The 23,594-nt window shown below is 45.6% G+C and overlaps 1 protein-coding gene across 1 annotated transcript in view; it reads right to left on the minus strand.

Annotated features, from left to right (window-relative positions):
- LOC137422140 (GTP-binding protein Rit1-like) overlaps positions 1 to 23,594 on the minus strand; it is a 72,248-nt gene that overhangs the window by 17,861 nt on the left and 30,793 nt on the right. The window contains exons 3-5 of the mRNA XM_078772345.1: positions 3,342 to 3,398; positions 2,580 to 2,653; positions 1,604 to 1,795 (exon numbers count right to left, since the gene is read on the minus strand). Of these exons, the coding sequence (XP_078628471.1) occupies positions 1,604 to 1,795; positions 2,580 to 2,653; positions 3,342 to 3,398 (323 nt within the window). The remainder of the gene's footprint in view (positions 1 to 1,603; positions 1,796 to 2,579; positions 2,654 to 3,341; positions 3,399 to 23,594) is intronic.

Genomic DNA, 23,594 nt, shown 5'->3' on the forward strand with positions numbered 1-23,594 from the left:
ATCCCAAGCCAGAACCCTAACCACTAAGCCAACACCAGGCTTGATTTAAACAAAACTACGCAAAAATATTTACAAACGACAACCCCCTCAAAGAAAAAAAGAAAGGCTAACACTTCTACTAATTGAAAACAGAATCTACCACAAAAAGTTTGAGGCAACTGAAAAAATTGTTGGCAACTGAAAAAGCATTATCACTATGTTCAATCCAGACCCCACAACAGGCGACAGAAAACATTGGAGAGCTGCAAGATAATTTGTGAGAATTCTATCAATTGTTTCTCAGTTGTCCATTCATTCACGTGCAAAAATCAATGGCCAAAACAGGTAGTTTCAACAAGGATCAAATTTTCTCAACGATAACATCCGTCGGAAAATCATGAACCGATGTTTCAGGAGCAAGCCCTTATTCAAAGCAAGAGGAGACGCATCGCTTAACATTTTGATTCAATTCACCAACCTTATTTTTCTGTCTCTGCAGACACGCTACTCTTTATATATAAAAAAAGACTAGTTTCAAATTTCAAAGGCTCATGACACCCGAGTTTAGCTTCAATTTTGTACATTTAATTTGAAAACTACCATGAAGGTGCAACATTGTCAATTTTGAAGCAGTTTATGGCTGCAGTATAATTTCCTGTTAAACATCAAAATTGTTCTGGCCCCTTGGGGAAAGCAATACGGCTGGTTGTAACCAAAACAGGCCCAACTATAACACCACTCAGTAGAGCACATGCCTCTGCCAGGCTGAACAGTCCATGTTTTGTATCCCATGGATAGGCCGGATATGGAGCCAGACCTGAACCAAAATCAAATCAGCTTGTTCTTGTCACCTAACCAACTCATCCATCAAGTTTGGTCAAAACTCTTCCACAACTTTGAGATATCATGCTATATATCATTTTTGGCCTCATCTCTCAATGGTGGAGAATTACTTTGGGGGGAGGGGGGGGGATTGTATCCGGATCCAGATCTGGTTCTTCAGCGAAATCGAATCAATTCTTCCTTGTCACACAACCAACCTGTCCATCAAGTTTCATCCAAATCCGTCCTCAACTTTGCACAGCGAATCCGTCCTCAACAACACAGACAAACACACAAACACATTTGGTGGCGGAGGTAACAACGATTGCAAATAATTACGTCAATGTAATTGGACAGTAATGTCAAGTAACATTGGGACAAGGGACAACTAACGGTAACAAAACGTCAAGTAATGCAGATCCCGAGACCGACATCTAATTCTGCACATTCACACTGAGCGGCCAGAATCTGTGCCCAAAAGAATAAAGACTGCACCTTCTCCAGTGAGGACATCACAACCGCACTATTAGACAAAGCACCGCACCATAGCAAAAGGCTGAAGAGGTGCTGCCTGCATCAAAAACAACACAAACTAAGCTCGAGACAAACAGAATAGATGTAAAACGCTAGTTGGAGCAGAGGAAAGGAGGGAGACCTTCTTCCATTGTAAAGCATAGTTCTTGAATGGGGAATGAGGGACATGTTGAAAAACAAACAATATTTTGACGACAAGCTCCAACTGCAAACTTAAATCCCCAAAATAATCATCCATTACATTCCAAATGAATGGTGCAAGTCATACCTGCCGCATGCCTTCCAAATCAGTTTTGTTGCCGACCAGCACGATAGGAATGTCATAGGAGTGGCGAACCTGATAGATCAACTGCTTGAATTGTGCAGCTTCTTGGAAGCTACGTCGGTCCGTAATGGAATAACAGATAATGAAGCCTTCGCCTGCACGCATGTACTGATCCCGCATTGCAGTGAACTCTGCCTGTAAGGACATATACAAGAATCACAAAGACCATAGGGACATCTTTTTCCCTCTAAATTGTAACCTATGGCTCATGGAGGAGCTTGTACATATATGGTTGACAGGAAACACCAGGCTGAACAGTTTATGTTTTGTATCCCACTGATACACCGGCCGGATCTGCATCCGCACCTGAACCAAAATTTAATTGGCTTGTTCTTGTCAAACACCCAGGCAGTTCACCAAGTTTCATCCAAATCTGTCCACAACTCAGATATCATGCTATATATCGTTTTTGGCCATCTCTCAATGGTGAATAATCACTAAAAATTCTAATACTGGATCTTCACCAAAATCAAATCAATTCTTTCTTGTCACACACCAAATCTGTGCACCAAATTTCGTCTGAATCCATCCACAACTTTTTGAGATATCCTGCTCACAGACACACACCTCCAGGGGTGAAAACATATCCTCCGTCCACCTTAGTTGCTAGAGGTAATTAGGATGACAGCTAAAAACGGGTTATCAGACACATGTGGGGCAGATAGCAAGTCATGTGATTCAATGTACCATTCATTTAATGTACACAAGGGATGTTGGTCTATTGTGCATCCAAATGTAAAAGTAAAACTTTCACGTGGTCGAAGCACAAGCACACATTTTCAAGTCAAAATGTGACTGCAGAAACTTCTTTTGAAAAAGGTAATCTGTTGTATATAAAACATCCATCTGCATGATCCAGATCAAGACAACTTCACTCTGTATTCTCACTTAACCACACAAAACAATTCAACAATAGCACCTGGCCTGCAGTATCCAGAATATCCAGCTGGGCTGGCTCATCATCTATACGAGCCTGAGTCTTGTATGCATCCTCTGTAAAAGAAAAGTTAAAAATTAATGCGTAGAAAATTATTTTTTAAATCATATGAAAAAAAACAAAAAAAACAAAGAACTTTAAATAAGACATTGCTTCATCATGCAGAGATTCCAACTCAAACAAGTCTGAAATTGTAGCAACGCCCTTCCGGAAGGGTGCGAGTACGACACCGCCTTGTTAAAGTCATTGTTTTAACAGCATGGAGTGCCAATTTTGTACAAGTCAAAAGGACATGAAACAGTACGTTTATCTCAGATATATCCTTCACATATTTCCAGGAAGGTGATATTCACATTGGAATTATGGTTAAAAAAAAAGTTTTGTTTTTATAGAAAGCAGATTTCCTTTCCATTTCATTCGATTTTTTTTTTTAACCATTCATGGGTGGAAAAAATAAAATCGATGTATTCATTTTATCTCCAAAATCAACAGCTTGTGCAATTTTATATTGCAGTTTCCTCGATCCATATTTTCCCAAACCCATTACATCAGCCTCGGTAGCGTAATGGTTGGAGCGTCTGCGCCGAGTCCGAGTCTGGGAGGTTGGTGGTTCAAAGCCCAGCCGAGTTATACCAAAGTTATTTGCAAGGGAACTGTTATTAATTATTATTATTATTATGATGCAGCTTGCAAATGGAGTACATATCAAGTACCCAGGATAAATAGGTTAAATCCCATCCTTACCAATAGTGGGGTCATGATCTTCTGGGAAACAGTGGCAAATAAATTGCATCGTCATTGCTGGAAAAGCACAAAATGAACATTTCAGCACCACAAACTAATACAAGGAAACCAATATTTGAAAATGCTGCATAATTATATACCTTCGAACAATACAAAATAAAAACAAAAGTACACACGTATTTAATGTCAACAAGTTAGTTATAAAATAAATTTCAGTTCGACTATCCTAATGTTTCCTCAACGATCCCATCTATCATGCAATACCTTTACGACATCACCCACAAAACAATTTCCACAATTGACCAATATAGCCACATTGGGTCAGCAGAAAACATACATTTGTGTTTTATAAAGTATTTTATTAATGCAAGGGCTATTAGGTTTTTTACTGTTATTTTTTTAATCATTACTTGCTAAATCAAAGATTTTTCAAGTACACTCAACCCCCGGCTATCGCGAACTCAGCTATCGCGTTTCTTTGCTATCGCGGCCACCTAAAAAACTGCACAACACACGACTATCGCACCCCAAATACGCGCTATAGCGCAACGGAAATGGTGGAAAGGGTGCTACGTCATCACCGAGCACGGGGAAAGAGAAATCAAGGGAAATCAAGAAGAGGAAGAACTTAACTTTCGCTCAGAAATTCGAAATTGTGCAGTTGATAGACAATGGTGAAACAAAGCGAAGTGTTGGAAAGAAATTTGAGATAAATGAGTCAACAGTGCGAGGTATTTACCAAAACCGTGATTATCGTAGAAACGTAGATAAGATTTAACATTCAACAGTGAAGCAAGGTGCTCCTTTATTAATACGGCTCTGGCAGGTTACGAGGAGCAGTACCATGCCCACGTCGACTCCCTCCGCCGGGGGCACAAAATAAGAGTTTGCCGTCAACAACCAACACACCAACCCAGTTCCAATTTAAAAACATGCTGCAAAGTCTGTGTCTGTGTCTCTGGCACGCACGCACGCACGCACGCACGCACGCACGCACACACACACACACACACACACACACACACACACACACGCACACACGACATGCAAGTTTGGCGCCAAAAGCTTGGCCTGCGGGTGGGTGTGGGGGGGGGGGGGCTTAAGCCGACGGTCGCCGTAAGCCGACCCTGCTTACGGCGTCGCAAAGAGGCACAGCCCTCTGCCTTTGACGAGCCCTCTGACGTTGAGCGCTTCTCTGGTGCTTCAGCTGACGCAAACCTGGACAAGTTAAGAGGCATGTAGGGGTGGTCAATAAGACTCCACCCAAGCCTCGGAACCTACCCAACCACCTAAGCCCCTCATCATTCCCAAAAAGGTAAATAAAATGGTAAAAAGGTACTTTTTTTTTTTACCATTTTATTTTTATTTACATATTGTGATTCTTGTTTTAATGTTTCTTTATATGTTAATGTTTCTTTATATGGTAGAAACACTTGGTAAAAAAGTGGCAAAAATAGGTTGAATATGTGGTCAACTTGGGGGTCCTGGCACCAATTAGAATTATTACCATACCTTCTTCAGTTCGGCTATCGCGATTTCGGCTAACGCGCACCGATAGCGGCACCAATTAGGGGCGATAGCCGAGGGTCGAGTGTATATTGGTCGGTTGCATTTGTTATTCTGTCTGTTTGGCTGTTTGTTTGTCTATTTGTCACTCGCCTACATGTCATAATTCTAAACTGTCATGAAACTTCACCAAGTTGTAGAGGTCGTCACAATGGAGAAGCCAATTGATTTTGAGGTCAAAGGTCATCTGGAGGTCGAATTTCTAAAATCGCCATTTTTCATCCAATTGACTTGAAAATTGAACAGTATTTGCATAGTATACCTGGTGTTGGCCTAATGGTTAGGGAAGGGGGCTTGGAATCCGAGGTCGGCAAAATGAGTACTAGGGTACTGGGTCCTCTCTCAAGGAGGTTGGTGGCAGGATTTGCACTCCGGCCACCACAAAAACACCTCATTCCGTAGCACACAGAGTGGTGCGTGTCGGGATGGTACCGAGGAGTCGTCCAAGGACGCAGCGACGTGCTGATCCAGCGTACACACACATACAGTCACGTGAAAAAGTAAGTACACCCCATGTAAAGTTTTGACTGATTTCAACATATTTCAACATACAGCTAATTGATCTTCATTTCAACAATATTGATAAATAAAGGTGATATAATAAAACAAATATCATGAAACATTTACATTTTGTAGTTCATTGTACAATTTAAATAAACATAAATGCAAATTTCGCATGTAGAAAAAGTAAGTACACCCTTGGCTCTGAAGGTGGTATTGCCTCCTTTGGCAGAAACAATCTCAAGTAGGCGTTTCTTATAACTGTCTACCAGTCTCTGACATCGACTGGGAGAAATTTTTTCCCATTCCTCCATGCAGAATTCTTTCAGCTGTGCGATGTTTGAGGGGTTTCTTGCATGCACAGCTCGTTTCAAATTCCCCCACAACATCTCGATGGGATTTAGATCCGGGCTTTGACTTGGCCATTCCAGAACCCTCCATTTCTTTATTTTCAGCCATTCCTTGGTGGATTTACTGGTACTAGGGCATGCCCGTACTATATCTATATCTAAAATTATATCCCCCCCCTCTATTTACATGAAATGGTTTGGTCCAAAGCGAACGGCTTGCGAGTGGTGACAATCCCCCCCCTCTATTTACATGCAATGGTTTGGTCCAAAGCGAACGGCTTCCGGAGTTTGGTAAAGAAATCGCCATCGCGTGAACAAACGCGCAGGAAAGCGAATGAATCGCAAATTCGTTTTTATTAGTTGTAAAACATAGTTTAACGCCAACATAGTTTGCAAACGTGAAATAAATGAATACGCTCTCAAATGTGCCATCCGAGGCAGAGTGTGCCCGCCACGTTCGGCACACGCGATCGTTCGCTGCTCTCTGATTGGTTGAATCGTTTATTGGACATAGCTCGGTAAGTAATTGTCCGATTAATATGAAACCTTGAAAAGGCACATCCTCGGGTCCCCAGCAATATACCTGGCAAGTTAAAAGTATATCGGACCCGTGGTTGTCGAGAAACAGCGGTCACAGACAAACGTACAAACGTACAAACGTACAAACGTACAAACGTACAGACAGAGATTACTGGAATTATAGATAGATGTTTAGGGTCATTGTCATGTTGCAAGAAGTCACCTTCGGTTGAGCTTCAACTTTCTGACAGATGGCCTCACATTATCCTCAAGCACCTTCTGGTACAATGAATAATTCAGAGTGGATTTTATGATGGTGAGCTGCCCAGGCCCTGATGCAGCAAAGCTGCCCCAAACCATAATATTTCCACCACCATGCTTTACAGTTGCAGTCAGGTTCTTGTGGTCAAATGCTGTCTTTGGTTTTTGCCAAACATGTCTTCTGGTACTGTGGCCAGATAGCTCTACCTTTGACTCAGCTGTCCAGAGCACATTGTTCCAGAAGTGCTGGTCTTTGCGTATGTGTTCATTGGCAAACTTTAGTCTTGCCCTGATGATCTTTCTGGACAGCAAAGGTTTCCTCCTGGCACACCTCCCATGTAGATCAAATTTGTGCACCCTCTTTCTAATGGTAGACTCGTGCACTTTGGCATCAACAGTGGCAAGAGCTACCTGTAGATCCCGTGATGATATTCTGGGGTTCTTAGAGACTTCTTACAGCATCTTGCGGTCTGCTCTCGGGCTGAACTTGCTGGGGCGGCCTGGCCTGAACAAGTTGGCAGTTGTTTGGAATCTTCTCCACTTGTGGATGATCTTCCGGACAGTCGAATGATTGATTTCAAATTGTTTGGAGATCTATTTAAATCCCCTCCCAGACTCGTAGGCATCTATAACCTTCTTTCTGAAGGTATCAGAGAGCTCTTTTGATCTTGGCATGGTGACGCCGCACACTTCAACAACAAAGAGCAAACCAAACTAAATGTCTGAGGTTTAAATTAGACAGGTTCCTCCAAGATCCTCTCTAACGATGTTCTAATCATTTGCACCCGAGCTGGTGCACCTGATTCTAATTTTAGGTATTTGAAGTAGTGATAAATGTGGGGGTGTACTTACTTTTTCCACATGCGAAATTTGCATTTATGTTTATTTAAATTATACAATGGACTACAAAATGTAAATGTTTCATGATATTTGTTATATTATATCACCTTTATTTATCAATATTGTTGAAATGAAGATCAATTAGCTGTATGTTGAAATATGTTGAAAAAGTCAAAACTTTGCATGGGGTGTACTTACTTTTTCACGTGACTGTATATATATATATATATATATACTGAAACGCAAAATAAACTTACCACCTTTGAAACCTTTAAATATCAACAATAACACTGCGTGTAGTAAATGTGTGAACTTATTTGCGGACAATAGTGTCTTCACTGTCAGACAAAACGGTCACGGATGGTCACTTGAACCTTCAATGGTCACTTCATAGCACAGCTGTTGAACAGCCGTTTTGACTGTCAGTGATTAGCCAAGGGGTACGGGATGATTTTAATGAGCTGCACGTGATGTCTTGATATTGGCTTTAAAAAGGCCAGTGCAAAATGGGCATTTTGACCGAAACATTTGACCATTTTGACCAACTTCAAAAAGACCGAAAACGCAAAAGAAACTTACCACCTTTGAAACCTTTAAATATCAACAATAACACTGCGTGTAGTAAATGTGTGAACTTATTTTTGGACAATAGTGTCCTCACTGTCAGACAAAACGGTCACGGATGGTCACTTGAACCTTCAATAGTCACTTCATAGCACAGCTGTTGAACTGCCGTTTTGACTGTCAGTGATTAGCCAAGGGGTATGGGATGATTTTAATGAGCTGCACGTGATGTCTTGATATTGGCTTTAAAAAGGCCAGTGCAAAATGGGCATTTTGACCGAAAAATTTGACCATTTTGACCATTTTGACCAACTTCAAAAAGACCGAAAATGCAAAAGAAACTTACCACTTGTTTGAAATGTAATAAAATTGTAACAGTTCAAAATAAAACAAACCAACAATTGCTAATTGAAACATTGGCATTTTATTGATGACACGTCAAGCTTTTGACCAAGATACACCATCTCATCAGTTTGTTCTACAGTACAGAACAGCACAGGGTGCAATGTCAGTCCCCTTTCAATAGCGTGTGTGGCCACCATTGTTTTGGATACAGGCAGTGCATCATCGGCATATACTGCCTACCAGTTTTAGGATGGATTGCTGCTGGATTCTGTCCCACTCAGTCCTCAATGTCTGAAGCAGCTCTGCCCGTGTCCTGGCCCTGCCAACTACGCGTCTCCCAAGCTCATCCCACTGGTGCTCTATGGGATTCAGGTCAGGGGAGAGCGCAGGCCACTGCATGGTGTTGATGTTCTCGCCTTGGAGAAATGCAGTGGTAAAGCGAGCAGCATGGGGACGAGCGTTGTCATGCTGAAAGGTTCTCAGTTCTGGGTGGTCTAGCAGGAATGGCAGCAGATGATGTCGCAGGATGTTATCCACATACCGCTGGGCGTTAAGATTCCCATCCACAACCACCAGTGGCGTCCTGTACCGGCCTGATATGGCGGCCCACACCATCACACTTGGGCCACCCCACCTGTTGGCTTGACGCATGCAACAATCGGCATATCGCTCGCCAGTTCTTCTCCAGACACGCTCACGCCCATCAGGACTGTCCACACAGAACCTTGACTCATCGCTGAAAGCGACCTCGTTCCACTGCGCCAAGGTCCACCGCTGATGCTGCTGGCACCATCTCTGTCGGTTGCGGCGATGGGCAGCCATCATCACGGGGCCTCTGTATGGTATTCTGGCAGTCAGGCCATAGTCATGCAGTCGTCTTCGTGCAGTATCATTGGAGATCCGTGGGTTTGCACGCCCCGGAGTTTCTGCCGCAGTGCGGGATGCTGGACGGAATCGATCCCGCAGGTGACTTCGGACCATCTGCCTGTCCTGCCTTGCAGTGGTGACTCTTGGCCTCCCTGAGTGACTCTTGGCCTCCCAGACCTGATTGAGGTCTGTCATCTGCAGAGTTGTGGAGGGTGTCTCTGTCCACCAGGGCCGATATCGTCTGGTGTGAACAGCCAAGGCAACGTGCCACCTCACGGTAGCTCAGTCCGCCTTGCAGCATGCCCAGGGCACGCTGCCGTTGATCCCTTGACAATCGTGGCATGTTGATTGAAATGCCCATTTTGCACTGGCCTTTTTAAAGCCAATATCAAGACATCGCGTGCAGCTCATTAAAATCATCCCGTACCCCTTGGCTAATCACTGACAGTCAAAACGGCTGTTCAACAGCTGTGCTATGAAGTGACCATTGAAGGTTCAAGTGACCATCCGTGACCGTTTTGTCTGACAGTAAGGACACTATTGTCCACAAATAAGTTCACACATTTACTAGACGCAGTGTTATTGTTGATATTTAAAGGTTTCAAAGGTGGTAAGTTTCTTTTGCGTTTTCGGTCTTTTTGAAGTTGGTCAAAATGGTCAAATTTTTCGGTCAAAATGCCCATTTTGCACTGGCCTTTTTAAAGCCAATGTCAAGACATCACGTGCAGCTCATTAAAATCATCCCGTACCCCTTGGCTAATCACTGACAGTCAAAACGGCTGTTCAACAGCTGTGCTATGAAGTGACCATTGAAGGTTCAAGTGACCATCCGTGACCGTTTTGTCTGACAGTGAGGACACTATTGTCCACAAATAAGTTCACACATTTACTACACGCAGTGTTATTGTTGATATTTAAAGGTTTCAAAGGTGGTAAGTTTCTTTTGCGTTTCAGTATACATACATTCATACATATATACATATATAAATATGGGACAGAAAGAAGTGTGTGGGACAGAAAGGAGGATGTGTGACAAGGTGGCCCAGGTTGCCTTGAAAGGGTCATTTTGGATATGGAGGAAGTTTATGGAGGCACGTCGAACGGTGTCGGTTGGTTGTGTGTGGTTTTTTTTGTTACTATTATTATTTCTTATTTTGTGTATATGAGTGAGTGGGTGAGGGTGTTTTTTGCATGAATTAATGTGTGTATATATATATATATATATATATATATATATATATATATATATATATATATATATATATATATATATATACACATATATAAATATATACATATATATATATATACACACATATATATATATATATGTATATACACACATATGTATATATATGTATATACACACATATGTATATATATGTATATACACACATATGTATATATATGTATATACACACATATGTATATATATGTATATACACACATATGTATATATATGTATATACACACATATGTATATATATGTATATACACACATATATATACATATATACATACATACATACATACATACATACATCTATATATATAAAGCAGTAAAGTATGTTTGTTTGTTTGTTTGTCCTCTTATAACTCGAGAACTACTCATCGCAGAATAAAACGAAAGGCATATTCGGATTCAGTACGTCTCAGAGCAACTACAGCACACCTTAAAATTTAAAAAACTTCGCGTTTTAAAATTATGACATCAGCGTATTTCGGAACGTTAATTTTTCAACTTCATATTCGGAATCAGTACGTCCCAGAGAAACTACAGCACACCTTAAATGTTTAAAAAACCTTCGGGTTTTAAAATTATGACGTCATCAGCGTATTTTGTAACGTTAATTTTTCGACTGACGACAATGACTTCCGACTTCCGGGTTCGGAATGCGGGACCAATGCCATTTGACAGGGAATAAAAAATAAATGCGACATTCAATTGACAATGACTTCCGACTTGACTCCCCCCTCCCCCTCCCCACTCCCTCCTCCCCCTCCCCTCCCTCCTCCCCCTCCTCCCCTCCACCCGACCCTACCCCCTCCCCTTCTCCCCCTACCCTCCACCCTACCCCCTCCCCTTCTCCCCCTACCCCCCTCCACCCCCTCCCCTCCCCTCCCCTCCCCCCCTGTCCCCCTCCCCTCCCCTTCCGGCAATGCCGGGTACTTCTGCTAGTACATATATATATATATATATATATACATATATACATACATACATACACATATATACATACATACATACATATACATACATACATATACATACATACATACATATACATACACACATACATACATACATACATACATATATATATATATATATATATATATATATATTGTTGCGGTTTTTGTAAATAAAGGCAACCCCCCTAGAGTTAGTTGCACCACAACATGTAGAAGGGGAAGTTGATGAGGGTGCGGCAGGAGAAAGTGGAGAAAATGGCGGCGGCTCGCACATGGCGGCGGAAGCCGAGCCCGCTGTGTAAGCGGGCTTTGATATGCAGTTATTCATGACTCAAATCAGGGCATACATGGTCAAGTCGGGTGAAGAAATGAAAGAAATGAGGGAGGAATCAAGGTGTGGCTGGAAAAAGATGAGGGACGAAGCAAGGTGTGACTGGAAAAAGATGGGAGAAAAGATAAACGAATCGATGAAAAAAATGGGGGAGGACATTGGGCGTAAGCCGAGCAAGGAGGTAGCGGTGGTACGCGACGAGGTGAAGCGGTACGAGGAATGCGTGGAGAGGGGGCTGAAGCGGAGTACGGCCAAACTGACTGGGGCTATGGGAGTAGCGACGCGGGAGGAAGAGAAACCGACGAAGGTTGAGTTGGAGGAGGAAAATTTGGGGGCGCCGACGATGGTCGAATTTGAAGAGGAAATTTTGGGGGCGCAGCAGGAAATAGTAGGGGCGCACCGGGAAATAGAGGAGGTAACCCTGGAAAAGGAAGAAATGATTGGGGTTGAAGAGACGGGAGGAGAGACAGGGAGTGAATCACAGGAGGAGGTGATGGAATGCATACAAAGTTTGTGTTCGCACCGTGATGCAGTGCTTGCTAACCCAATGGAAAGTTTGCAGGTGCTGGAGGAGAAGCGTGAGAGGAGAAGCCCCGAGGTGAGTGGCGATGATGGCGGGAATGTGTTTGATGCGAACGGGTGCTCGGCGAGCTTGGGGGTCGGGCGAGACCCTGGCGTTCGTGAAGGGCCCATTGTGAGGGGTGAGACCGACACGGAGTGCGTGGAGAAGGAGTGCGTACTGGAGTGTGAGAGAGAGTGTGCACCAGAGTGTGAGAGAGAGTGCACACCGGAGTGTGTGGAGAGAGAGTGCACACCGGAGTGTGTGGAGAGAGAGTGTGCACCAGAGTGTGTGATGACGGAGTGTGCAAAAGGCGTGAGTGCACCTAGGTGCGCAAGTACGAGTACGGAGTGTGAGAGAGTGCACACCGGAGTGTGTGGAAAAAGTGTACACCGGAGTGTGCGATGACGGAGTGTGTGGGGAGCGCGCGAGTGTGGAGTGGGTCGCGAGATGCGATGACGCGGCCCAGGCATCGACGCAGACCGGGGTAGAGCTGAGCGGGACGAGTAGCGTACGCGAGGACCAGAGGGAATCGGTGCTACGTCGGTCTCGCAAGGACCGGCGGGCACGATTCGTGCCTCCGGCACCCGCACGGTATGGTTGGCGCCGTATGGCGGCAAGGGCGGTCGGCCGGGTTCGAGTGGAGGTTTGAAATTTCGGAGACATGCACCTTACCGGGTGAGGTGCTCTGATTGTGGCCGGTTGGGTCATCGTGCGTGGGACCGAAGGGCCCCGCGCAGGATTTGAGCCCGGCACCTGGGCCCATCAATCCCACCCCCCTCGGATCGTCAATGCCGGACGGATACCAACCCATACAGGCGACCAACCACCCGCATGGATCGCTCGGCCCTTAGAGGCCGAGGCAGGACCCAGTACCTCCATAGATGGGGGCTCATAGTGTAGAGGACTGGGGGGGAGTAGTGTACCCCACGTGGGGGAATGGTCGTGTAACCATTCCTCCCACGGGGGGGCCCATGAGCATTAGTTTAGGGGGATGGCAGTGTTAGGCCCATGGAGGGGCCAGCAAAGGTTGCCTCCATGGGGCACCGAAGCTAGCCGAGGGAGGGCTCGGATAATGATAGGGATTTAGAGACCTTAGGGACAAGAGTTAAGTAGTGACACTGAACTGTAGAGGGGACGTAGAGAGTTTTGGTGGTTGTTAAAGAAAAAGGGTGTGCATAGTGTAAAGGGACGATGAGGGAAGCACGAGTTTTAGGGGAAATTAGTTTGATAGATGATGCTGTGTGAGTGAGAATAAACGGAGTTGTGTTGTAGTGTGAATTGAATTGCGTTGTGAGAATAAAAGGTGTGGAATGCATGGTGCGAAGGATTGAATGGGGGGGATTGGAACCCATTCACGGAAGCCCGGGGGGGGGGGGGGGGGTAGGTAGTTTAAAGCTAGGTAGAGGGCATAGGTAAATTGCATGGATATTGACACCTGTGGTGCTGATGGTAGAAAGAAGTGTTTTGTGAGGTGCATGAGACAGTGAAATGGCTGGGCGTGTGGTTTAATTGGTGAGTATGGTTATCGAAGCACTCCGTCACTGGTAGCTTGTCGGACAGGTAAGGCCGCAGGTAGGCTCTGGGAGCCGGTTAGGTTAGCGAGTGAGTGGGGCCCGAGGATCCAAGGGAAGGACCCGGGTTGCCCAATGCCAAGGTGGGCATTGAGGGGGTAAGCGCCAGGGAGGGCCTTCCCCAGTTAGGGTAGTTGTGAGGAGCAGGCAAGCTCGGGAGGCGGCTTCAGTGACGGAGGGGTGCAGTTAAGTAGACCTGCTGGTAGAGCCACACGACCCAGCCCCGAAATTGTGCGAGGGCACAGATAGAAAATTTGTTGGGTGAGACCCAAATTCAGGAGGGCACCACAGTGTGGGCAATGGGAATTCGGGTTCTTAGAACCACATAGTTTAAAGAGGCCTACTGGCAGGGTACGACCCGGGTAGTTCAACAGTGTAAATGTTATTAGTGTAGTTAGGATGTGAGATCCCTTCGCACCATCCACAACCATTCTCCAAGGAGGACAACTTCACACCATAAGGCTCTGTAAGCTGTTTGAGAAGTAAGACGCATCACGACGTGAGTGAGACATTGTTTTGTTCCATCCCTTCCTTTCTGGGAGGGATTTGGGGACGAATTTGGCGTTAGAGGGGGATATGGGAGACAAGACGTAGTGTTACGGATTCGTCACTTCCGCTGGGGTGGTTTTCACCCACTGGACATGTTTCTGATATTATGTATTATTATTATTTTCAAAAGGTTTATTATTCACGAACGGTGATCAAAAGTTAAAAAGGATAACTAAGTGAAACAGGAAACCGAACCGGAAGACGTGGCGAGGCGAGGTGAAGAGGAAGCGGCGTGGCGAGGAAATTCGGACAAGACGCGTGACGTCGAGCTATGTAACGAGCAAGGTCTAACGAAGGTCGCGAAGGAATTTTGACTTCCCTGAAAGGACACCCTGCGGTAGGAGTTATCGCTGGGAGTGTGAAATCTGCGGTCAAGTTGGGCGCTGAGATTCGAGACGAATCCTCGCCTGGTCGCCTCGACTCAAGTACGAGCCGTCGGCCATTTTGATTTGAACCTCACGCTTCGCTCACCGAAAAGGTTCGTGCTAAGCGTTTGCTTTTCTCTGCATCCTGTCGTCTGTCGGGGATGTGTGTGCGCAAACGCGGCGTTTGAAGATTACGCTGCAGTTCGCTGATTGAACTGTGAACGGGCACATCGAGTTTGCCTCTGGTTTCGGACCAAGTGACCTGCTACGTTTTTCCTACGTTATGCCTACGCCTCGTCAGCATCCACGGAGTGCGGGTCTCGATTCGACCTCGCTCTGACACTAGCTGGAGCGAATCACCTTCGTCTTGGAAAAGGTTATAGAGACATTGAGGAGTGTCCTTTTTCCTTCACACGTTGGCAGAGCAGTGAGTTATTTTGACTTTATATAAGATATATATAGAGTGCACTCTTAATGGCCATCTGTTATATCGTTATTCCTGTGTGTGATTTCTAATACAATTTTGTTCATTTATAATCATTGGTGTGGTTTCACTTTTGATTTTCAACACAGGGTAATATATCTTTCTGCCGGGGTTCCTCTCGGGGTTCGGAGGTTACCGAGACCAGGAGATTGTCGAGGACTCCGTAATAGAATTGGGGGCTCGTCCAATTGACCCGTGGGCTCGAAATTGGGTCTGCGTCCGGGATCTAAAATTTCCTAAATTTAGTCTGGGAAAGAATTCCCTAACATTCCCAGAATTCCCAAATTTGGAACTTGTTCCAACATTCCCAAATTTTTCAAAAAACAAACAAACAAAAAAAATTTTGTTTTTTTTAATTTCTGGTGTGAAGGTTAACAGGTGTTAACAATAGTCACCATGGAGTTTGACGCAGAGAAGTTTGCAGTGACCCCAAGTGAAGCACAGTTCAAAGCATGAGTAAAATCAGACCTTGAAATTGGCCAAACATTTTAGCTTGGAGGTCCGAACTAATATGAGGAAGGCAGAGATGCAGACAGTGGTGATACAATCTATGGTGGGATTAGGAACATGGGAATAGGTAGCCTGGGATTGGTTACCCGAGGAACAAGAAAATGTGGAGCTCCAAAAAATGGAGATGCAATTGCAGAGCGAGGAAAGAAGAGCAACGCAGAAAAGAGAACTCCAGGAAAGGTTAGAAGAGAAAAAAGCAGAGGAAAGGAGAGCTGCAAGGGAACTCGAAGCAGAGGAGAGAAAAGCCGACGGAGTTAAAGGACCGTGAAATGGCGCTTCAGCAGGAAATTAGACTCAAGGAGCTGGATGTAATGAAAGAACGGGGAGAGGTACCATACATGCCGACTGGTTCGACACCTAGTCAGAACACCTGGGATGTTGGCAGACATGTGAGGCTGGTTCCACCCTTCAATGAAAAGAAGGTAGCCAATTTTTTTTCACACTTTGAGAAGGTGGCTCAACTGCTAACCTGGCCTGAGGAGTCCTGGACCATATTAGTGCAAAGTGTTCTGGTGGGTAAAGCTCAAGATATTTATTCGGCTTTACCGATTGACCAATGTGTAGATTATGAGGTATTGAAGAAAATCATTCTCAAAGCCTATGAATTGGTCCCGGAAGCTTACCGGCAAAAATTCCGGAATGCCATGAAGAGGGAGAGTGAGACCCATGTGGAGTTTGCCAGAATGAAAGAAACCATGTTTGATAGGTGGTGTGATTCAAAAGGGGTTGGGAAAGACTTCGAACTATTGCGACAATTGATCCTGGTGGAGGAATTCCAGCAGTGTGTCCACGAGGACATTAAAGTACATCTGGAGGAAAGGAAAGTACCAAAGTTATATGAGGCGGCAACCATGGCAGATGACTATGCTTTAACACACAGGATGGGGTTCCACAAACCTAACTTCTCGCCTAGACCTAGCCAAGGGAGCTATGGTACATCAGGGGCGGAGAACGAAAATTCATGGGGGCGGCCTCGAGATGACTATGAGGACCACTCTGATACCATGACTTCGAGAAATCAGAAGACAACAGTTCCAAGGCAGACATATCCTCCGGGGGGCTCGAGGCAGACCACGAGTTTCTCCTCCGGGCCTACCTGCGCTTTTTGCCATAAAACTTGATGTCCCAGTGTTACACCATGAAAAAGGAAAATCAGGAGCGGAGTTCGACTAGTACAACTCCAAATGCAATGGCCATTGTGAGAAATCGCCCTCAAAAGGGTTACCAACCATTTATTTCAGAGGGGTTTGTGTCACTGGATGGAGCCTCGACTAACCGGAGACCTGTGAGGGTATTGAGGGACACAGGAGCACATCAATCTTTAATGCTTGAAGGCATCTTGCCATTGTCAGAGAAGACGGCAACTGGTGATAGTGTTCGTTTACAGAGGATTGGTGGCTGTGTTAGTGCTCCACTTCATGTCATCCATTTGGAGTCCGATTTGGTGTCAGGACCGGTCACCGTCGGTTTACAAGCCACGCTTCCTGTAGAGGGAGTATCTGTTGTTATCGGGAATGATTTGGCCGGTGGTCAAGTTTATGGTAACCAGATGGTTGTTAAAAAGCCCAGTAGGGAAAATAATACCACACCAGTTAGGGATGGCGATAAATTTAGCAAGTTATTTGTCGGTGGACTGAACTTCAAAACAAAGGAAGATGTTCTGGAGTCTGCCTTCAGCAAATATGGACCGCTTTTGGAAGTGCTGCTGGTAAAAGACAGGGAGACACAAAAGTCAAGAGGGTTTGGCTTTGTCACGTTTGAAAACTCAAAGGACGCCAGAGAGGCAGAAAAGGATCTGAATAGCAAGGAGTTGGAGGGTCGGACCATAACAGTTGGGAAGGCATTTCATAGGTGTCGTGGGATCTACAGAAGAGGACCACGGAGTCGTAGTTTTGGTGGTGGCCGCAATCGATATTATTATGGAGGCTCCCAGAGTTACGGCAGCCCCCGAAGGAAGGATTTATCCGAGCCGTGGCCGAGAAGGAGACCGCTATTCATGTGAGTACCGTGACAAGTGGTCCAACCGTGATTGTTAGGAAAGTTAGAAAGAGTTGAAGCACTGAATGCTGCGGAGCAGCCGAGCCAAGATTCCTACCCGGATTAACCGTGATCACCACGTTCCTAAAGTCGTCCATGTCGTGAATACTTCCAGGCCTCACCACCCAACCACCATGGAACCTGGCTTTCAGCTCGGCCTCCCGGGAAAAAGTGCTATCAATTTGCTTGACTTTGGATTTTTGATCAACCCCTTAACCTTCATTCAAAAAATGAAAAACAAAAATCAGAGGTTGATGAGACGGAGTTTGGCTTTGCTTGAGTCCAACTGGGAAATTGAACATGTAAAGGGCAGGGACAATGTCGTTGCTGATGCTTTGTCCAGAGTGAATTAACTTTAGAAATCTCTGTGGGTTGTGTGAAATTTTGTTGCTTTATTTTTGAGATGTTGATAATTGTTGCTCACGGGAATTGGTGATTTGGGTTGTGAGTTTATTTTTGTTTGTTTAAAGAGTTTGCATGCAAAGAAAGTTTTCGCTGTGTTCAAACTTTCTTTCTTGAGGGGGGGAAGTGTTACGGATTCGTCACATTCCGCTGGGGTGGTTTTCACCCACTGGACATGTTTCTGATATTATGTATTATTATTATTTTCAAAAGGTTTATTATTCACGAACGGTTATCAAAAGTTAAAAAGGATAACTGTAAGTGAAACAGGAAATCGAACCGGAAGACAAGGAGGTGAAGAGGAAGCGGCGTGGCGAGGAAATTCGGACAAGACGCGTGACGTCGAGCTATGTAACGAGCAAGGTCTAACGAAGGTCGCGAAGGAATTTTGACTTCCCTGAAAGGACACCCTGCGGTAGGAGTTATCGCTGGGAGTGTGAAATCTGCGCAGTCAAGTTGGGCACTGAGATTCGAGACGAATCCTCGCCTGGTCGCCTCGACTCAAGTACGAGCCGTCGGCCATTTTGAACCTCACGCTTCGCTCACCGAAAAGGTTCTTGCTAAGCGTTTGCTTTTCTCTGCATCCTGTCGTCTGTCGGGGATGTGTGTGCGCAAACGCGGCGTTTGAAGATTACGCTGCGGTTCGCCGATTGAACTGTGAACGGGCACATCGAGTTTGCCTCTGGTTTCGGACCACGTGACCTGCTACGTTTTTCCTACGTTATGCCTACACCTCGTCAGCATCCACTGAGTGCGGGTCTCGATTCGACCTCGCTCTGACACTAGCTGGAGCGAATCACCTTCGCCTTGGAAAAGGTTACAGAGACATTGAGGAGTGTCCGTTTTCCTTCACTCGCTGGCAGAGCAGAGAGTTATTTTGACTTTATATAATATATATATAGAGTGCACTCTTAATGGCCATCTGTTATATCGTTATTCCTGTGTGTGATTTCTAATACAATTTTGTTCATTTATAATCATTGGTGTGGTTTCACTATTGATTTTCAACACAGGGTAATATATTTTTCTGCAGGGGGTTGCTCTCGGGGTTCGGAGGTTACCGACACCAGGAGATTGTAGAGGACTCCGTAACAGTAGAGACGAATTGTAAATACAAGGGGGGCTAGGGTAGTGTAGCCAACGGTGGGGGGTACGTACGGCTAGGGACGAGCTTGCTCCGCTCACTCTGCCGCATCCCTCGCAACGCACCAGGTATGGTGGTGCCTGGTCACCTTGTTTTTCCTTTGCCACTGTGTGCTTTTCCGTGTGCTTTTTGCACCTTGTCTTCCCCCCTCACCCCAGGACCATTCGGAGGCCGAACTGTGCAGCATCTTGCTGCCAATCCATCTTGTACTTATGGACCACAAGCCTTGTGGCCCCGCACCTCTGCTGTGAAGCATCTTGCTGCCAATTCATCTTGCACCTATGTGCCACCTGTTGGGTGGCATTTGGGCCAAGCTTCGGACCACCTGTTGAGTGGCACTGACGCCAAGCATTTGGACCACGTGTCGAGTGGCCCGGCTTGTGAATAAAGAAAGTGTGTGCCATTTGTGAAGACTTAGATGGCCCTGATGTTCAAATGGCCTGTATGCCGGTCAGGGCCAGCCGGTTTTTGTTAGCCCGCACACAAGACAAGAAGATGCAAGATACAAGCAGCAAGTGCCTTCATTTCCCTTCCTCCATTTCTTTCAAGTGCAGGTCCTGGGTTGTTGTATTGTAAATAAAGGTTAAGTTTTGTGCTTGTAAATATAAGAATGTGCCCACCGGCTATGTGTTTAGTTTAAAAATTCCAGAAATGCGCGGATAGTTGTGGGTGTGATTCTGTTAGATTAACTGCTCAACGCATTAGGAGGGACATATCTAGTGTAAATGATGTCGCACACATGGGTTAGAGTAAATGTTAGGGGGATTACACCTATGTGTCACATTAATGGTAAAAGTAAATTGCATGCCAGACTCTACCGGTCGTTCCGACTGAGGTCGACTCGGGACGAGTCTGGTCAGAGAGGGGGGTCGTGTTGCGGTTCTTGTAAATAAAGGCAACCCCCCTATAGTTAGTTGCACCACAACATGTAGCCTCACTTAGTCAGTTATTTCTTATTAAATGTGAAGTATAGTCTCCTTCCCAGTGTTAGTATGCGTTGAGGCAGGTAGAGTAAGGGTAGGCCTCATTGGAGCCTGGAATGCCATGTCATGGGCCTAGGACAAGTCTAGGAGGCCCGAGGGAGGAGCTGGAGGGCGTGGCTGGTAAGCAGCAAACAGCCAATGGGAGCTAAAGGGAGTGGCCAATAACGGTGGCCAATGAGAGCTAAAGGGAGTGGCCAATAACGGTGGCCAATGAGAGCTAAGGGGAGTGACTAATGAGGGGCTGTCACAACACGTGACCCCCCAGCGGCCAGTGGAGGCCCGTGGAACATTCTAGGGGCTATAAAACCCGGCCCGGACCCCCGAACTCTCTCTCTGGCTCTGGATTCGATTTGGTCTCTCTCTGGATTCGCTCTCTGGATTCGCACTCTGAACGTGCTCTCTGCCCTGACGACCTCTGCCTGGACTCCCTGCACGTGCGCCTTGCCTCGCTGACTTCGGGATACGCTCCTCGGATTCCAGTTACGTGCACGACTGTGATCGACGTCCCTGCCACGAACATCCTTGGGGGGACCCCCGCCAAACGAGCCGTCCAGGCGAATTGCAACAAGCAGCGGTGCTTTGGGCGCATTCCCCTCTTCCTCCCTTCCCCGAATGAGTCTGAAGGCCATTGTCCGGGAACGTAAGTAAGGCTGTTAAGGTTCTCCACTGTGTCCCTTTTTCTATAATTATTGTACATTTGTGAATAAATCCTGTGGTTTGTTTCCAACCTGGCCGTCTTCGTCCTTTTACCATTGGCCTAGCATTGCACGGGTTAAAACCGCTCGATCGGGTTCATAGTGCTAACGGCACGAGTTACGCGACGCACAACCGCTCGGGCGTTAAAGACCAGCGTGACTCGTGCGAGGTTCAGCCCCCGCCCCGTTCTCGCGGCTGCGTGTGTCGAAGGTACTCGGATCGTGACCGTTAACCCTTCCACGCGTTAGCTGCGGGCTCGGCAGCTGGAATTGCCCAGCAATCCATCCACCACGAGCATAGCATGGGGGCGGCCTCGTGGACTCGAAGCTCGAGGGGGAGCAGGGCTTAACCCCAGGTGATATAGGTGATAAAACGAGATGCAGATCGATTGAGGGAATATGGAGCAGATGGGAAAAACATGGAGGAATGCAACGTTGAGTCATCAGTATATGAGTGCATTTGGTTATTTGTAGAAGAAAGAAGGTCGTTGATAAAAAGAAGGAAGAGTGTTGCAGACAGAACAGAACCCTGAGGAACACTGCTGTTGTTAGGGAAGGAGGGAGATGTTGAGCCATGGACAATTACAGAGATAGAGCGGTCAGAGAGAAATATCGATTTGAGAGAGCAGGGTGAAGGAGGAAAGCCGAAAGAGGGAAGCTTGGATATCAGACCCCGATGCCAAACTCTGTCAAAGGCTTTTGAGATATCAAGGCCTACAACAAAGGATTCCCCAAAATCTCTCAGAGAAGAGTCCCAGACATTTGTAATGTAAGAAAGGATATCACCGGTAGATCTTGCCTTGCGAAGGCCATATTGATGGTCAGGTAGAAGACTGTGGGATTCAAGATGCTTGAGGAAATGGTTATGGAGAAGTCAGAGCAATAGGATGGTAGTTGGAAGGGTTTGAATAATCACCCTTCTTTAAAATAGGCTGCACTGAGGCATGTTTCCAGGAAAGAGGAAAAGTTTGGGTTTTTTAACAAAAACGAAAAACGAGCAAGCACAGGAGCAAGTTCTGAAGAACACTCCTTCAAGACACGAAGAGGAATGCCATCTTGTCCGTATGCCTTGCTTGCATCCAGAGAGAGGAGTACTTTTTTGACTGCATGGAAAGAGATTATAGGGAGGGGCATAGGATTGGTAATGGGTGAATTAGAGGGAGATGGAATGTTAGAGTCATCCAGAGTGGAATTAGAGGAGAAAAGAGAACCAAAAACAGTTGCTTTGTCAGTCGGAGAGACAGCAATAGTATAATCGGAACGGAACAGTGAAGGTATGGTAGAGCGACAGAAGTTGTTGGCGATACTTTTAGCTAATGACCAGAAAGATCTATTAGTGGAAGATGATGAGAGTTTGTCACATTTCTTTTGAATGAAGGAATGCTTCACCTCACGAATAACATGTTTGCAATGATTTCTAGCAGATATGATGGCTGAGTGTGAGTCGGAGGAAGAAGAGTTTTTCCATGTCCGATATCCCGCATCTCGTGCACGACTGGCTGCAGAGCAGGAATTATTGAACCAAGAGTTGGTAGGAGAGGTAAACTTGAAAGAGAAGGGGATATAAGCCTCCATTCCTGCAATAATAACCTCAGCTATACGTTCAGCAGAGATAGAGGCATCGGCCGGGGAGAGGCGGTAGTCTTTCAAGGGAAAGTCAGAAAAGAAGTTTCGTAAACCAGTCCAGTCAGCGCTATTGAAATGCCAATACTGCCGCTTCGTCGGAGCAGTCGCCGAAGTAGTGGTGGTAAGTAAAGTGATGTTCACACGATTGTGGTCAGAAGAACCAATTGGAGGTGAAATTGTGTAGTTGTAACGCAACGGATAGGAGGTGAAGTACAAATCCAAAGTATTGGACGAGTGGTCATGACGATCTGGAATATGGGTAGGGTGGGTGATAATTTGTTCCAAATCATTGAGAATGGAAAATGTAAGAGCTTCAACTCCCCCAACATCCGTGTGGGATGATTTCAACCACTCCCTGTGGTGTACATTGAAGTCTCCTAAATAGAGGAATTCTGCTTGAGGGTGTTCGGATGTCATGGTCTCATGGCAGGAATGAAGATAGTCAAAGAAAGCTGTGAAGTTTGTAGAGTTGGAAGAGCAGTAATTGAAACAGAGAAAAATAGTGATGGTCAGGAGACAAATCTTAAGCCAGATGACATCAAAGTTTGGAGATTCGAGATCCACAAAGGGTACAGCAGGCGTGTTGATGTGGAGTAGACACACACTCCTCCTTTGAAGCAGAATCGTGAGTGAAGGTTGTAGTTTGAAATGTTAAAGGAGTTAAGAAGAACGTCGTGTGACAATTGGGTCTCTGAGAGAAGGAATATATTAGGAGAGTAACTTGCAAGATGATGTTCAACAGAGGAAAGATTCGAAGAAAGACCACGAATGTTTGTGAAATTAATTGAAAAAGAGTCACGTTCATTCAACAGGCAAGGGTCTTGGGAGGGACCGAAACTACTACTGCCTGAGCCCCCCTCCCCCCCCCCCCCCCCACACCCCTCTCATTGGTAGCAGAGACAGGCAAGGTCACCGGAGATTCTTCGCACCCCATAATGCCGGGAACTAGGGGCCATTAACTTTTCAGACTTTTTCATATTTAGTTGGA

This window comes from Myxine glutinosa, chromosome 2, assembly GCF_964187855.1.
Source record: "Myxine glutinosa chromosome 2, kmMyxGlut1.1, whole genome shotgun sequence".
Lineage (NCBI taxonomy): Eukaryota > Metazoa > Chordata > Myxini > Myxiniformes > Myxinidae > Myxine > Myxine glutinosa.